This window comes from Pseudophryne corroboree, chromosome 12, assembly GCF_028390025.1.
Source record: "Pseudophryne corroboree isolate aPseCor3 chromosome 12, aPseCor3.hap2, whole genome shotgun sequence".
Lineage (NCBI taxonomy): Eukaryota > Metazoa > Chordata > Amphibia > Anura > Myobatrachidae > Pseudophryne > Pseudophryne corroboree.
The window spans coordinates 45,773,930-45,792,009 of record NC_086455.1 but is presented as its reverse complement, the minus strand read 5'-3'; the positions used below and the strand labels follow the sequence as shown (position 1 = coordinate 45,792,009).

Here is an 18,080-nt window from a genome sequence, read left to right as displayed (position 1 = left end):
CAAATACATTATAGTTTTTAATTAGTCACAAAACTTCGGTACATTTGCAGTTTTTGAAAGTTTTTAAATGAATTGCAATGGATCACACTGTATACTATGTAAAAATCCTATTACTCTATTTCATTTTGTTGGGCATTTTATTGTATTGCAAAAACGTTATGAACACACAAAAGCCAAATAAAGCTTGCAATGGCGCTGATGCTTTTCTGCCCAAATAATTTATTTTGCACACATGTAAATAGATTCTTGGAAAGAAAAAGACTCCAGACTCTGCGTAGCAGAAATACCATTGCAGAACTTCGTTGGGAACTAGCCATCATAACAGTATTTTTAGCTCTCAGTTGGAAATCTCTATGACAATGAATGGCAGCTTACATGTACAAATGAGCCCATTGTGTTAGGAGACAATCAAAAATTTAGCCCAGCTTTCTTTTTAGGTAAGACATACACGATGATTGGCAAAGATGCCTCTACACAAAGCCTTGGCATTATTCCCTGTGCAATCTCCTGGCTTTTCAAATTAATCAACGAGCGGAGAGAAAAGACTGGAACTCGCTTCTCAATCCGGGTATCTGCTGTGGAAATTTATGGCAAGGATGAAAACCTTAAGGATTTATTAGGTGAAGTCGCCACCGGTAGCCTGCAAGATGGTCAGTCCCCAGGAGTATATCTGAGAGAAGATCCAATCTGTGGAACTCAGGTATAATGACACTCCATGGAACACACACACACACAAAAAATAAATAAATAAATAAATAAAAATAAAATACAAAAATGATATATATATATATATATATATATATAATAAAAGAAAAATAGTATTATATTCTATCTGAGTTTTTGTTTAGAATCTTTGTATTGTTTGCCAACTCGCCCATTACGGGCCTGATAAGACTCTCGCTTGCCTAAAAGCCAGAATCCCTTGTCCCAGGGTGTACATATTTGTTTTTTGATTGCCCAAAGGATTTCCTCGGTTCAGGAAGAAAGCACACCCTTATCCTAATTAAGTGATTTTCTTTCTCTTCATGCTTTCAGCTTCAAAACCAGAGTGAGCTGAGAGCACCAACGGCAGAAAAAGCCGCTCACTTTCTCGATGCTGCCGTTGCTGCAAGAAGCACTAGTAAAGCGGATTGTGATGAAGAAGACAGAAGGAATTCACATATGCTTTTCACTCTTCACATATACCAGTATCGGATGGAAAAGAGCGGAAAAGGGGGAAGTATGTATCTTCCGCACATAAATCTGTTACACCAATACTCCCATGTACTGTATATGGATTCCCAAGGACAGTCACAGTTTTGACCCTGGAAATCTTTAAAGTACCATTTGTCTCTACACAGTCATGATAATGCTAAGAGCTAGCGTCTGAGTCACAAGGCTTTAGTTCCTTTTTATTGGGCTATTTTCTTTTATATGAAACTAGGTCATCCTATTATTACATGCAATGATTACTTATAAGTTCATGGGACACTTTGCTTCTGCCCCATACAAAGTAAATAAGACCAGAACGGTATATCGAGGACAGCACAAGCTAGTATATTGAAGAGGGAGATTGCCATAATGAACACACCAAGCTGGTATAAGGGCTTCCTATTACAGACACTAGTATAATTAGGAGGAATCTGCCTGCTGTGATGTCCTGGGGACAGACTGATATTATGATGTAGGCACTAGTACTGTATAGTAATGCGGTACTTACTACATACTTGTATCAGAAAGTTGTCATACAGACTGGTATAATTATGAGGTCAAAGCCGGTATATTATGCCACGGGGTGGTGTGCTCGTATAATATATTAGAAAGGTAACTTGGTATTATGATGGAGATGATGATTGGCAGCATATAATGTGATGGGGAGCACTCAATGGAATGGGGGGGGGGGGTGTACAAAGTACCTGGGCTCATGCTTGGCATGAGGCAAAGCCATGCCCCCAAAATAATGTGGCTCTAGCAAAATGACATATAAAGAGGGTTAGGTATGTGAAATTCATAAGATGGCCATGTCTCAATACACATGGTCATGCCACCCCTCATACCTGGGCCCACAATTTCTCATGGCGGCTCTGCTACCATCAAAACTCAATGGCAAAAGGCACACATGGAGCTTTGGTGGGGAAGGTACATATGCCCTAGAGTGATACTAATACCCCTTTCTCACCGCCGCAATAACTCAGGTTACCCAGGGTCATGGTTTGGTGTGAAAGGGTCCCCAAAAAATAACCTGGGTCCAGTGACCCAGGAATCCAACCCAGGAAGCGAGCAGGGTTGGTCCTGGGGCAGTGTGAATGGATGTCCCAGGTCATCCCACCAAGGTCCCTTTGGAGAACCGGCTCGCCGGCAGAGGAAATGCCCCAACAATAGCTCGGGTCCAGCCTGCAGTGTAAACGGGTTTCAAGCCACTGTGACACCGCTTGAAACCCGTGTTCAGTGACATGGGCTGAACCCGATATTTTGGTGTGAAAGGGCTATAAGAATCTTGTCTTATATTATGCCTAACCTTACCGGGGTCAAGGTGTGTTTTGCCTAGCAATACTTAGGGTAAAAACTGAAATGGACAAGCCTTTGAAAATGGACGATTGGAACAGATGTGAGATTTGCACTATACAGGAATATAATGGTGTTGTATTACAGGTGCACATAAAGTTAATGCTGTTAGCAGGTTCATGGAAACAATGGGGCTTCCTACTGTTGACAGTAGACATAGTTTCTGTGAGACTGATTTGTGCAGGGGGAATACAAAATGGAAGGAAGTTACTGTAAGCCTAAATAATGGCTGGGCTATGTAAGGTTGTGAAGTATGGAAAGGTCAAGTGCTTCATTTTCCTCCAGAGATATGAAGAATAGCAAAAAATAGTTGGCATTACAAACTGTAAATCACTTCAATGCTGTAAATGCATTGACTTGAACAATGCATCAGTAGTGCGACCAAAGGAAAAAATGCGCTAATACTTAAAGGGTTGAAACTTTGAGCAACTGTAGACTGATCTCATTTGAATTGTTTTGTATTTTAGCTACAACTTAAAGTTTAACTTGAGTTGTATGTGTGGCTATTTTTTGAATGCGGTCAGTGTGAGTTAGCAATTGCCCTGTATTCGTGTCCTGATGTTCCAACAATGAGGGTGAGCTAGAGCAAGCCTGTCTCCACGTTCTCCTTTGCCATTTTATTCATGCTAGTCTACTCTCTCATAATACACAAAAAATGTAAAAGAATCCAGCGCTCAACAACTGGTAGAAATAAATCCAAATATGTAAATTAACTTGTGGTCATCTATGAAATGACAATCCTAGAGTCCATACAAGAGTCAATATTCATATTCATCTTTCCAATCCCGAATCTTCCACGAAACACATGAATATGAGAAAAGGATAAATAAAAAAAGAAAGCCCATATAGTGCAGTAGTTCAAAAATATATTATTTGAAAAATAGTGTTTGGTAGATTATTCCACATTCCTATTATAGAGGGTGTTGGCTCACCCTGTGATATTGTCTAGATGCTCACATAAATGCTAAAATTTTGCCTGGAGAGGGACACATATAAATGTTTCTTTGAAATGTCTCAAAATCCAAGATGAAATTTTGGCACCTCGTATTACAAGTTTTCTATAGACATGCTTACATGTGTGCTTACATATACTGTATCATAAGTGGGATCCTCATGTAGCAGTTTCTTTGTTCTTCTTATATAGGAGTTTTCTTTTTCAAAGAAAGTAGCCACTCGTCCTATAATTGTTATCCACATCACACTTAACCACTGGGAATACATGGGAAAAAAACGGGTAAATCTTACCATTGGAGTAGTGATGGGTCCTGAACAGTTGGGGAAACAGTCCATAAATAGTCCACAGCACCACACCAACGCGTTTCGACCTGAATAGTCTTTCAACCACCTTGAGAAAGGCTATTCAGGTCAAAACGCGTGTACGGATGCTGACAGTGGGCGTCTCAGGCCTTGCACATTTGGACACATGGTCGGACACCTGGGAAGGACTTTTTTTTAGCAGCATTTGCATAAAGTCTCAGACTGGTGGCCGTCAGTAGATCCAGCTGCTGGTTCTTCTGGGTCATCTCTGAATCAGCCCCATAGCGTCTTGTGCACTATATAGTTTGCTGAAAAAAGAAATAGAATAGAGTAACATAATATGACATGTTCTTTATACCTACTCCAAGGATGGTTTCCTTCTGACCCCAATGCAGACATGCTCCCTATGCTGACACTTCCACTTGACTTCTGAGTTGAGCTGTCAGATTGCACTATGTGATTGGTGTCACAGATAAGGCACCAGCCAATCAGCTCCTAACTGCCATGTTACAGGCTGCATTTGAAAAATGACAGTTAGGAGCTGATTGGTTGGTACTTTATCTCCATCTATTTTATCTCTCTCAAAGCTTTGATACATATGCCCCTAAGAAACAGATGATAAATATGGTATTTTTTCCCTTCATAGTGTCAGGGGGACGCAGCCGCTTGCACCTTATTGACCTTGGTAGTTGTGAGAAAGTGCTGAGCAAAAGTCGCGATGCGGGAGGTGGTCTCTGCCTGTCTTTGAACGCTCTGGGTAACGTCATTTTGACTCTTGTGAATGGTGCCAAGCACATCCCCTACAGGTACGTCCAGCATGCCAGATGTCTACTGTATATCAAACTTTATTGTTCTGTAAAACCACCTCATATTGCCACTGACTGACAGTGAGTATGGCTTTTATGCTGCATATGTGGCCCAGTCCTCAGAGACCGCATACTATGTGTGTTTTCCAGGTCTCCTCACAGAATCCAGAGAGAAATAATAACTGCCATCTGTGGATCTTTTAGAATGTGTCAGCAGTGAATACACTTATTCTCAAGCAGTGACATCTGGAAAACATGCAATGTCAGAAGTCCCAGAGGCCTGGGTTAGATAAACACAGACATATTAGTGGCCTGATTATAGTGGTTAATATGTAGAATTTAGGACCCCCCCACCCCCACCCCCCACCACCACCCCCCACCCCCCCCACCACCACCACCACCTGACTTAAAGTCATTCAAAATTGCAATAAATTGGTCCAGGCATCTGATTACTTGGGATTACATCCAAACTTTATACAAATGAGATCTGCTGTGGCATAAACATAGAATAAAGTCATATGAAATCAATTTATTTTACGCACATTTATTAAGTACACAATATATCAGAAATATCTACTGCGATCCACTGTTTTTGTTTCAAAAACAGCCCCCAGAATAGGTCACCGGCATCCCGGCTGCAAGTACTGGGATTGAGGTTAGGGTTAGGCACTGGAGGGAGGGTTAGGGTTATGGCTGCAGGAGGGGACGGTTAGGGTAAGGCTGCAGAAGGGGTCAGTTAGGGCTAGGGTTAAAATACTTACCATGATCCTTTGGGATTCTGACCGCAAGTATGCCGACTGCCAGGATTTCGTACCCAACCCCTTTGCCGAAGTTACCAAACCCTGGAAAGCAAATCATTCTGGACTTTGAACACGGTGGCTAACCCCATCTTCAGATGGCGTTAGCCACTGTAGCCTTTTGGGCTAATCACCACAAATTTGTTTGGGAAAGGTGACGTCCACTTGCACGTGGGCTGACTTGTGCGGAGGGGGCTGAGGGGGAAGAAAGATGACGGATGTAAAGAGATTGCATATGCGATTACTTTACTTCTTTCTGATCTCCGTGATGGTTTTCTGTCTCGGTGGCTCAGTAATGATATATTCCTGCAAAAATAATAAATATGCCCCATATTATGATTAGCAGTGACTATCTGCTTCATTCTTTGAATTGTTTGCAAATTCTGGTGTCTAAAATGGAAATAATTAATCCCTAAGTTGCCAGGGGGGAATTAACCAAGTTGCCTTGAAGTTTTTTGCAGCCTGGCCAGGTTAAATTACAGCTAGCTGTCATTTATAGCATTGCAAACAGCTGGTATTTTTTTAATGTAATCCTTTTACTTGCTTGTTGGCATGCCCTTACAATACTGAAATAACAAAAAAGGAATGTCTCTTTCCTTGGAGCAAATGCCCAGTGCTGAATTTTAATTCACATTTTGCCTTGCTAAATAGGGACAGCAAATTAACCATGCTCCTGAGGGAATCTCTGGGGAATATTAACTGCCGAACAACCATGATTGCTCACATCTCAGATTCTCCATCAAATTACCCAGAATCCCTTGCTACGGTTCAGCTCGCTTCAAGGATTCATCGAATGAGAAAGAAAAAATCCAAGGTTAGTTTTTTTTCTTTCTTTGTGCTGCTTGCGGGAAGAAAACAAACAAGAACTAAAAAAAAACCCATTGCTTTATAAAGAATGTCTCTTCTATAAGAATGTCTCTCCTGTAATAATGGATAAATACACTTTACACGATTCTCCTAATTTATCCTGAGGTGGCTATTTGCTCCAACACTGAGGGAACTTCCCTGAGAGGGGCGAGAGGAGGGATGAGGGACAAAACTTTATCTTTTCTTTTTTACATATACTGTGTGTTTGAATTTATTTGTGTGATCTGCTATATGTAAGATCAACATCATCTTTGTTCATACTACTATTCTTGGACTTTGGACCCTATTTAGTAAGGATTGTAAATTCTGCTACACAGCAGAATTTACAATCCTTTTGCACGCATGCTGGGGGCCGCCCATCGCAGGGCAAGGCCGCCGCCCAGCATGCAGCCCACCCATTGCGATCGCGTTGAAATTGCGATTACACCGCTGAAATTGTGGATGGCTCCTGCCAGTGCAACCATGCCGCAACCAAATCACGCCGCATCTGCGTCATTCCGTGAACCTCCACCACCCGATCGGACTACTATGAAGAGGGAGGAAGTTGGAGCAGGATAGGAGCCACAAAGTGCCGCGGCAGGCACCCAGTGCGATCGCTAGAAACGGCACTGGCTATATTAATAATTAACAATCTTGAGAACAAGGAGGCTCACACATTGGGAATCATTTACCTTTAATCAGGGACACCTATGATTGATACAGGTTCTGTGGCCGATTAAAACCAGGCTTGAATTTAGCTAGTCACAGAACCTGTGTAATTCATAGGTGTCCCAGATTAAAGGCAAGCCTATGAATAAGAGTTGAGTCAGCCTGAGCTAAGGTCTAATAAAGATCTATTAGATAGTGATCTGTTCTGGCGGAAATTGTGGTTGAACAATATGCACGGTGTGCTGTTGGAAACCTTATTTCATCTACATATGTGTCTTCATACACCAAGCCTCATTAGATGCCTGGCGAGAGTGAGTGTGCGGTGTAGCATAGCGACCTTTCTTTAAACTTGCATCTTATTCACATTGCAGACACAGTAAATCCACACAATCTGTATCTTAACTACACAGGAATTAGTTTAAAATATGTACAAAGTCACAGAGGCAGTGCAAAGTACTGTAACTTGGCATGGAAAAAGCCACAGCACTTCATATACAGAATCAGACTCATTTGCACACAGATGTTCAAATGTAGAATATCAAATTAATAATTGCAGTCCCGTTAAGCCATTTTGTTGCATCCGATTGTTTCATTTTTGTGACTAAGATGCACATTCTAGCGAAAAAGGTGCTCTGCGCAAACCAAGTTGCATAGAACCTGGCGCGCGAGAAGAGCAATAACGTATGAGGACACATCTGTATGGTACTGAAATGTCTTTAGGTATTGTTTAACTAGTTCCTGAAACCTGAATTTATTTCTATAACTTTTGTTTCATATACCTTTGGGAGGATTTCTGAAAACTGGTGCACAGGAAAATTGCTGTAAAGCTTAGCAACCAATCAGATTTTTACTTTTATTTCTTAAACCACACTAGAAAAATGTTAGTTTGAATCTGATTGGGTGCTGTGAGTTTCAATGTCCTTTTCATGTGTACCTGTTAGGGTCTCCTGCCCTGTGCTGCCACGTCGTCATGGCAACCGGGAGACAAGTGCTAGTGGAGTAACCTGAGCGCAGCTGATACTCCGGTTCGGGTCTTTTGCTGTGCAGTGGTTATAGGCTCTGTGCACGGCAGGGGATCCGGTGCTGGTTTTTGTGCTCACAGTCTGTGAGGTCTGAGTGGGGCGTGGACAGCACCTGCTTTATAAGGCCTCTTTTCAGGGTAAGCAGATGCTGCTGAATCTCTGTTGGTTAGTCAGTTCATGAAAGTTAGCCAGTACTGTGTAGCTTTGTATTTGTTTGTTGCTTACTGCAAATAGGCCTGGGGATTTGGTATTACACTCTGCCAATCCAGACCTAGCAGTAAGACTGGAGTCAGTCGTTTAGCTTGCTGGGGTTCTGTTATTACTCTGTGAACTTAGCAAGTTTGCGGCTGTATTCTAACACTTGCCTGTCTAATCCTGTCTCACTGTGCTAGGTGTCAGGGGTCAGTTTAGTGGCAGTAAGCTTAAACCTGTGCACTGCAAGTGAGAATCAGGATTGTGGAGGCTCTCCTTGTGTCTATCATTCCATCTCTGACCAAGGAGTTTACTGCCACACCCGTTGGTAACCCTTTAGGGTTTTGCTGTTGCCCTTAGCAACAGCATTTCGGGTTCTCTACGTATTAAAACACAACATCTTGCTTTTTACATCTGAGCAGTTCTAATACAAGGGAGATACCCAGTTCCTTAGCCTCTGGGCTTCTCTGTTCACTGTGTGTGTATTTTGTTACCCTATCACCTTCTGTGTACGTTATGTCATATTCCCCAGTTTGTCTGTGAGTCCATTTGTTTTGCATAACAGTTCAAACACCAGTACATTCCTGCAGACACTGGAGTGCATAACAGTTCTGACACTAGTACTTTCCTGCAGGCACTGGTGTGCATAACATATTCAGCAGCCTAATACTCCTGTTGAAATTTTGTGGGAATATGGAGCATACCCCTCAAAATACGTTGCAACAGGTGGTCGATCAGGTGCAGGTCCTGACTCGACAATTTAATGATTTGTCCATTAAAATGCACACCTCCCAGGCTGCTGGCGGAGCTCCCGCAGCAGCAGCACCTGCAGGGGTTAAGGAGCCAAAAGTAAATCTCCCGGATCGTTTTTCTGGAGATCGCTCGCAGTTCTTTTGTTTCAAGGAGAGCTGCAAGCTATACTTCCGGCTTAGGCCTCAGTCTTCTGGGTCGGAGATTCAGCGGGTGGGCATAGTGATTTCCTTGCTACAAGGAGACCCACAGGTCTGGGCATATGGGTTGCAGCCTGACTGTCCGTTGCTTAAAAGTGTTGATGTTTTTTTTACGGCACTGGGCATGTTGTATGATGACCCTGACAAGACGGCCTCAGCCGAGGCTCAGATTTCGATCCTTAAGCAAGGGCGAAGGCCAGTTGAGGTTTACTGTACGGAGTTTCGGAGGTTGGCCCATGATACCCAGTGGAATGACCCAGCCCTGAGACACCAGTACCGAAGAGGTCTTTCTAACCAGATAAAGGACCAACTGGTACAATATCCCTTGCCTGATAGCTTGGATCAGCTCATGCAGTTATCCATCCGGGTGGATAGACGGCTGAGAGAGCGTAGGCTTGAAAGGGAGACTGAGATTTCCTTCCTTCCCAAGGGAACCTCAGACTCTGAGGATTTTTCTGAGGAGCCTATGCAGATTGGGGCTACCCGCCTCTCCTCGCGTGAGAAGACGCGGAGGAGACAGCAGGGGTTGTGTTTGTACTGTGGGAATAAAGGTCATGTGGTAGTATCATGCCCAGAAAAGCCGGAAAACTTCAGGGCCTGAGGGTGATGGGAAATATCCTGTCAGGCCAGAAGTCAGAATTTCCCAAGAAGACTTTTATCATTCCGGTGACCTTGAAGATCCTCGGTCAAACTGTCAAGACTGAGGCCTTTGTGGACAGTGGGGCCGACGGGGTTTTTATGGACCGCCAATTCGCCCTAAAACACTCTGTTCCCTTAGTACCCTTGGCATCGGAAATTGAGATTTGTGGGTTAAACGGGGAACCATTATCCCAAGGTAAAATTACCTCTTGCACTAGCCAGATTTCTTTGTTTATTGGAGCCACACACTCTGAAAAATTGTCCTTTTATGTGACTGTCTGTACTTTTGCCCCATTGGTGTTGGGGTTACCCTGGTTAAGGGCCCACAATCCTCAATTTGACTGGGTCTCTGGGGAGATTCTTAGTTGGGGTACTGATTGTTTCAGGAGTTGCTTGAGCCTTCCAGTCAGGCTCTCGCAGCTAAGTTTGCCAGGATTGCCAGGGTGTTATGCAGATTTTGCGGACGTGTTCTCCAAAAAAGTTGCAGAGGTACTACCTCCCCATCGCCCCTATGACTGTGCCATTGATTTGTTGCCAAATGCTAAGCTTCCCAAGAGCAGGTTGTACTCCCTGTCACGTCCTGAGACTCAGGCTATGGCAGAGTACATTCAGGGAACTTGGCTAAGGGATTTATCAGACCTTCACAGTCTCCAGTTGGGTCGGGGTTCTTCTTCGTGGGTAAAAAGGACGGTTCGTTGCGACCCTGCATCGACTTCAGGGAATTGAACCGTATCACGATTAAAAACTCATACCCACTGCCTCTCATTTCGGTCTTGTTTGACCAGCTTCGTACTGCCACCATTTTTTCTAAGATTGACCTACGCGGTGCGTACAATCTAATCCGAATAAGAGAGGGGGATGAATGGAAGACTGCCTTTAATACCCACTCAGGGCATTATGAATATTTGGTGATGCCTTTTGGGCTCTGTAATGCCCCGGCAGTCTTCCAGGATTTCATGAATGATGTGCTCAGGGAATATTTGGATAGATTCTTAGTTGTATACTTAGATGACATCCTAATCTTCTCCCATTCCCTGGAGGAACATCGGAAGCATGTACGCTTAGTCCTCCAAAAACTCAGAGACCACCGGCTTGGGGCGAAGCTGGAGAAGTGCGAATTTGAAGTTCAGCAAATCGCATTTCTAGGATATATTATCTCCCCAGAAGGTTTCCAAATGGAGGGTTCCAAGGTACAGGCAGTCCTGGATTGGGTGCAGCCCACTAGTTTGAAGGCGCTTCAGCGTTTCCTGGGCTTTGCGAATTTTTATAGACGATTTATCGCTGGATTTTCGTCTATAGTGGCGCCCTTGGTGGCACTCACTAAGAAAGGGGCGGATGTTGCTCACTGGTCTTGTGAGGCTAAAGCGGCTTTTGCCCGTCTCAAAAGGGCATTTGTTTCGGCCAAGGTGCTGCGACACCCAGATCCAGAGCGTCCTTTTGTGGTGGAGGTGGATGCCTCTGAGATGGGTATTGGGGCAGTGCTTTCTCAGATGGGAGTGTCTGATAATCGCCTTCATCCCTGTGCTTACTTTTCCCGTAAATTTTCGCCTGCCGAGATGAATTATGACGTGGGTAACCGGGAATTGTTGGCTATTAAGGATGCACTCGAGGAGTGGAGACACTGGCTTGAGGGGGCTAAGTTTGTGTTCTCAATTCTCACTGACCATAAGAATCTGGCATATTTAGAGTCAGCGAAGCGTCTCAATGCCAGGCAGGCACGATGGGCTTTGTTTTTTGCTCGCTTTAATTTTTTGATAACATATCGCCCTGGGTCAAAAAACATCAAGGCTGATGCGCTCTCGCGGAGTTTTGCTCCAATCCAGGAGACCACCGAGGAGCCGTTGCCCATTGTTTCCCCATCATGTATTAAAGTGGGCATTACCCAGGACCTCTTATCATTAGTCCTTAGAGCACAGGAGCAGGCTCCTCCAGACCTTCCGGTAGGTCTTTTGTTTGTGCCTCCTAGGTTAAGACAGCGAGTGTTCCTGGAATTCCATGCCAAGAAGTCGGCAGGTCACCCGGGTATTGCCAGAACTCGGGAGTTGCTATCTAGGGCGGTGTGGTGGCCCTCGGTGGCTAAGGATGTGGATCAGTGGGTTCGGGCATGTGACATCTGTGCCCGAAATAAGACTCCTAGAGGGGTTCCTGTTGGCCCATTACATCCACTCTCTATCCCATCTAAGCCATGGACCCACATTTCAATGGATTTTGCGGTGGACTTGCCCAAATCCTCGGGGATGACAGCCATCTGGGTTGTCGTTGACAGGTTTTCGAAGATGGCGCACTTCGTTCCACTGGTTGGGCTGCCATCAGCCAGACGCCTGTCTGAATTATTTATGCTGCATGTTGTGCGTCTCCACGGGTTGCCACTTGATGTGGTCTCTGACCGCGGATCCCAGTTTGTGGCCAAATTCTGGAGGGCATTTTGTTCCGATCTCCAGATTTCTGTCAGCTTGTCGTCAGGCTACCATCCGCAGTCTAATGGGCAGACTGAAAGGGTGAACCAGTCCTTGGAGCAGTTCCTCAGGTGTTATGTCTCCAAGTGTCAGACTGACTGGGTTGCTCATCTGTCCATGGCGGAGTTTGCCTATAACAACGCGGCTCACTCTGCTACAGGGATCTCTCCCTTCCTTTGTGTGTATGGGCATCATCCTAAGGCCAATTCTTTTGACCCCCTGGACTCCACGCCTGGTGGTTCCTCTGTGGTTTCGGTCCTTAGAGGTATTTGGCGGAAAGTGAAGAAAGCCCTTGTGTCTGTGTCATTAGTGACCAAAAGGGTTTTTGATAAGCGGAAAAGACCCTGCAGCTTCAAATTAGGAGACTTCGTCTGGTTGTCTACCAAGAATTTGAAGTTGAGACAGCCATCTCATAAGTTAGGGCCCCGGTTCATCGGCCCTTATAAGATCACCAGGGTTATCAATCCGGTGGCATTTCAGTTAGATCTGCCCCGTTCTTTGGGTATCAATAAAACATTTCATTGTTCCCTTTTAAAACGGGCGATTAGTAATCCTTCTTCCAGTGGAAGACCTTCCCCTCTTCTGATACGTGGCCAGAGGGAGTTTGTTGTTGAAAGGATTCTTGACTCCAAGGTGGTTCGGGGTCGGCTGTCATTTTTGGTGCACTGGAAGGGGTATGGCCCGGAGGAGCGGTCGTGGGTGCGCAGTTGTGATCTTCATGCCCCTAGACTGATACGCTCTTTCTTCTCGCAGTTCCCCGATAAACCCGGTGGTAGGGGTTCTTTGACCCCTCGTCAGAGGGGGGGTACTGTTAGGGTCTCCTGCCCTGTGCTGCCACGTCGTCATGGCAACCGGGAGACAAGTGCTAGTGGAGTAACCTGAGCGCAGCTGATACTCCGGTTCGGGTCTTTTGCTGTGCAGTGGTTATAGGCTCTGTGCACGGCAGGGGATCCGGTGCTGGTTTTTGTGCTCACAGTCTGTGAGGTCTGAGTGGGGCGTGGACAGCACCTGCTTTATAAGGCCTCTTTTCAGGGTAAGCAGATGCTGCTGAATCTCTGTTGGTTAGTCAGTTCATGAAAGTTAGCCAGTACTGTGTAGCTTTGTATTTGTTTGTTGCTTACTGCAAATAGGCCTGGGGATTTGGTATTACACTCTGCCAATCCAGACCTAGCAGTAAGACTGGAGTCAGTCGTTTAGCTTGCTGGGGTTCTGTTATTACTCTGTGAACTTAGCAAGTTTGCGGCTGTATTCTAACACTTGCCTGTCTAATCCTGTCTCACTGTGCTAGGTGTCAGGGGTCAGTTTAGTGGCAGTAAGCTTAAACCTGTGCACTGCAAGTGAGAATCAGGATTGTGGAGGCTCTCCTTGTGTCTATCATTCCATCTCTGACCAAGGAGTTTACTGCCACACCCGTTGGTAACCCTTTAGGGTTTTGCTGTTGCCCTTAGCAACAGCATTTCGGGTTCTCTACGTATTAAAACACAACATCTTGCTTTTTACATCTGAGCAGTTCTAATACAAGGGAGATACCCAGTTCCTTAGCCTCTGGGCTTCTCTGTTCACTGTGTGTGTATTTTGTTACCCTATCACCTTCTGTGTACGTTATGTCATATTCCCCAGTTTGTCTGTGAGTCCATTTGTTTTGCATAACAGTTCAAACACCAGTACATTCCTGCAGACACTGGAGTGCATAACAGTTCTGACACTAGTACTTTCCTGCAGGCACTGGTGTGCATAACAGTACCATAGAAAATAGATTTAAAGCTTCTCAATGGCCCCCATTTATCAAGCCTTTGAGAGTGATAAACAGCACGGTGATAAAGTACTAGCCAATCAGCTGCTAACTTCCATGTCACAGGCTGTGTTTGAAAAATGACAATTTGGAGCTGGTTGGCTGCTCCTTATAACCGTGCTATTTATCACTCTCCAAGGCTTGATAAATGGGGGCCAATGTTCCATAATTAATGATGTTGACAGGCATTCCCAGCACTTGTTGTTTGGATAGGATCTTTATGTCCTAACAGAATTTGTCATTCTAGTTCTAACAGCAAAGGGTGTGAGACAGAAAACATATAGTAGCTGCTACATTCTAAGAATGCTGTTCTTGTTATTTTCCAGTATGCATCCAGCTCATCTGGCGGAGAAAGCTCATGTGAAGAGGGTCATATCCGAAGACCCCCGCACTTGCGACCATTCCATCCTAAGACTGTAGCACTTGACCCTGATTATCCTGCCTTGGGAAGGCAGAGTGATCCAGATTATTCTTCCAGCAGCGAACAGTCCTGCGATACTGTCATCTATGTGGGTCCCGATGGGGCAGTTTTATCTGACCAAGATCTGACAGACAATGAAGGCCCTCCAGAATTTGTTCCTATTATCCCTTCCCTCCTTAAGAAAAGAAGCAGGGATAATTTGTCAACTCTCCGGAGTTATGAAAATCACTTAAAATGCAACACATTTGCCGAGCTGCAGGAGAGACTTGAGTGTATTGATGGCAGTGAGAATCCTTCCAGGTTCATCGTTGAAGAACATGCCTCAGCAGCACTTTCTACAAAAGCCATGAACAACCAGGAAAATGTAAATTCTATGCCACAGCAGGACAAACTTCCACAATCCCCCAGGAAAGGACAGAATAGTAATACATCTTCTGCTTTCCCACAGAACTTTTCAGGATGGGAAACAAACGCACCTCATCTCACATTTGAGTACCCACAACATGCCAAAGCCGAAAGTACACATTTAGACTCGTATGGAGATCAGCTGACAATCACAGAAGGGCAAAAATGTCCTGTGCCAAATGTTGGCAAATGTTCAGAACAACCAAACTCATCTACTGATCCATCTGTAAGAGAAAAGAGCAACCTCATTAGAAGACCTCTCCCCAGTCCTGCACCACCACCTCCTCAGATGAACTCCCAAGTGAGCTCCGAATCATGTAGTGGTGTCAGAACGCCTCCTGTTGGAATGAGCAAATTGAGAAGCCAGGACAAGCACAATTTACTAGGCAGCACAATCCCGGTTATCGGTAGCACTCTTAAACAGCCTGGTCCAGGCGATGTACGCAGATTTTGCTCAGCGGTTAAGGGAAAGGGATTTGATCGTGATATTGTAACAACTACAGTAACATTGCAGAAGCCTGTTGAACTTAATGGAGAAGATGAACTTGTCTTCACCGTTGTAGAAGAGTTGTCCATTGGTGGTATTCTTGATAATGGTAGACCTTCCAGTGTCATTAGCTTTAACAGTGACTGTTCTCTACAGGCCCTTGCCTCTGGCTCTAGACCAGTCAGTATTATAAGCAGTATTAATGATGAATTTGATGCCTACACATCACAAATAAGTGCTGCCGGTGTCAATATTGATATTGTGGTTCCTTTGGCAGAGAATCAATGCACAATTGGCAGCCGGCGCTCATCCATTAGTTCATGGCTAAGTGAAGTGAGTATTTGTACAATTAAAAGTGATGGAGCACAGACCTTAGATACTTTAGTTCCTCTCTCATCTAATCAAGGTGATGAGTTTATAGATTGTCTGAACTTGGATTCGGAGAACACAAATGTTCATATAGGCCATAATCTAAAAAATTCCCTAAACGATAGCGGGTTTTGCTTTTCTGAAATGGACAATGAAAGTTTTGGTTCCAGTCTGTTGTGTACTAGCCTTAAGACCTCTGAGCTAACCAAAGCTATGCCAACTGCTTATCAAGTGACTAGCAAGACTAGAGCTTGTAGCAACCGGGGTACATTGTCAGTAGAGACGATCCATTCTAGTCTTCCTCGGAAAAATAAGTCTACCTCATGCGTCACACACACTAATGCATTAAATTGCAAAGAAGGCATGTTCGAAGACCCATGGACAGTGCGAATGGATAATTCTTTAGAAGGAAGAAATGAAAATCAGCCATTTTCTGGTAAATCTTCCTCTTTGGGTACAGACAATCAGTTTAAACAAAATTCAAAACTTGCACAAACCAGTATGCCTAAGACTGTAAAATCCCATGCAGTGTTGGGATGTTCACAGCGAGTGGTGGATGGCTGTGAAGTTGAAGCTAAACCTTCCTCCAAAAAAATTGAGCCTCTTACAAAAGTGCCACAGCTCAGGAGAGGTGCCACAACACTAGGTGTAGTAACAAATTACAGTTCTCAAATGGAGCATGGGAGCAAAGGCACAACAGATGCAGTTTTTCCTGATGGCAGTTTAAAGTCATCAGGGACAAAGAAGAATGTTCCACATAAAGGTAGTATGTTACCAAGACCTGGTGGGTCAGGCCCTCCTGCTCCCCCTGTTCGAAAGTCCAGCCTAGACAGTAAAAATAATCCTCTTCATTCAAGTAGTCTTGATAGATTAGAAGGTTCAGATTTTGGATGGTCCAATATGAATTCTGAAGAAGATTCTGAAACACAAGTCAGCAACAAAGTTACCAAAACCGACCATTCATTACCCAAAGCAGTATCCAGCTTAAAGAGTAAATCCAACAAATCTGAGTGTGTTCAACGCTATGGAAGTCATATGTCTCTGGAGAGGTGTGATAGTCTAATATCAATGGGCTCGAAAACAAATGGGAATCGAGATAATAGTGGTGTCAGTAATATTAACAAAGCGGGCAGAACAGTTCCTAGGCTTGGCGTCCCACCAGCATCTAATACAGCTACCTCACCATCTTTCTGCCCTTCCACCAAAAGCAACCAGGCTAAAAGTTCTCTTTCTCAGAAAGCTACAACAAATTTAAGCAAGAACCGCAACCTTTCAACTAATGGCTCAAAATCTCTCAGCTCTTCAGTAAAGTCTCTGAATCAGACTAATGGCAAAAACTCTGCCATCCCTCCTAGTGGCAAAGCAGGTTCACGATCAGTACAGTGTATTAACAACAAGCCAGCCAGAGGAACGATTATGGGGACTAAGCAAGCATTAAGGGCCGCCAACAACCGAGTCAATGAGTTGGCCTCTGGTAGCTCTGGCAAAATAGGCCACTTTCGAGGATCAACGGACTCTGATAGTGGAAATGACAGCGGCATTAACCTCAGTGATGAGAAATCACAAGCTCCTGTTTTACCATCACCATATAGTAAGATAACAGCTCCTAGACGGCCACAGAGATACAGCAGTGGGCATGGAAGTGATAATAGCAGTGTTCTAAGTGGAGAGCTTCCCCCAGCAATGGGTAGGACAGCCCTCTTCTATCATAGTGGTGGGAGCAGTGGCTATGAAAGCATGCTCCGGGACAGTGAAGCCACAGGAAGTGCGTCTTCAACTCATGACTCAATGAGCGAAAGTGGAATGTCGTCATCTGGCCGTATGAGGAGTTTAAAATCGCCAAAGAAAAGAGGTAATGTGAATCATTTTAGTACATTCTTTTTGTGCTGTGTAATCATGTTGGTGAATCTTAGACAAACGTGTCCTGAGCAACACACACACATCCTTGTAAAATGATGTCATAATCATACTCATATGCAATCAGATATTTTGTGTGTGATTGGGAATGTTTAAAATACTCAGTAGTTATTATCTTATGTTTGCTGTATATTATATGTCTCCTTAGATTGTCCCATGGGAACTAATTCAGATGTGGACGGAGGGCCTAATTCAGACATGATTGTAGCAGCAAATTTGTTAGCAGATAGGCAAAACCATGTGCACTGCAGGGGTGTGGGTGTGGGGGGGGAAATATAACATATGCAGGAAGAGTTAGGTTTGGGTGGGGTGTGTTCAAACTGAAATCTATTTTGCAGTGTAAAAATAAAGCAGCCAGTATTTACCCTGCACGGAAACAACATAACCCACCCAAATCGAACTCTCTCTGCACATGTTGTAGCTGCCCCCCCCCCCCCCCCCCCCCTCTGCACTGCACATGGTTTTGACCATCTGCGAACTAATTTGCTGCTACAGTCAGGTCTGAATTAGG

At 44.4% G+C, this 18,080-nt stretch overlaps 1 protein-coding gene across 2 annotated transcripts in view; it reads left to right on the top strand.

The window, feature by feature from the left end:
• KIF26A (kinesin family member 26A) overlaps nucleotides 1-18,080 on the top strand; it is a 216,399-nt gene that overhangs the window by 177,466 nt on the left and 20,853 nt on the right. For both annotated transcript variants that reach the window (XM_063947434.1, XM_063947435.1), the window contains exons 8-12: nucleotides 438-700; nucleotides 1,036-1,219; nucleotides 4,448-4,607; nucleotides 6,056-6,218; nucleotides 14,297-17,504. In XM_063947434.1, coding sequence (XP_063803504.1) covers nucleotides 438-700; nucleotides 1,036-1,219; nucleotides 4,448-4,607; nucleotides 6,056-6,218; nucleotides 14,297-17,504 — 3,978 coding nt within the window. The remainder of the gene's footprint in view (nucleotides 1-437; nucleotides 701-1,035; nucleotides 1,220-4,447; nucleotides 4,608-6,055; nucleotides 6,219-14,296; nucleotides 17,505-18,080) is intronic.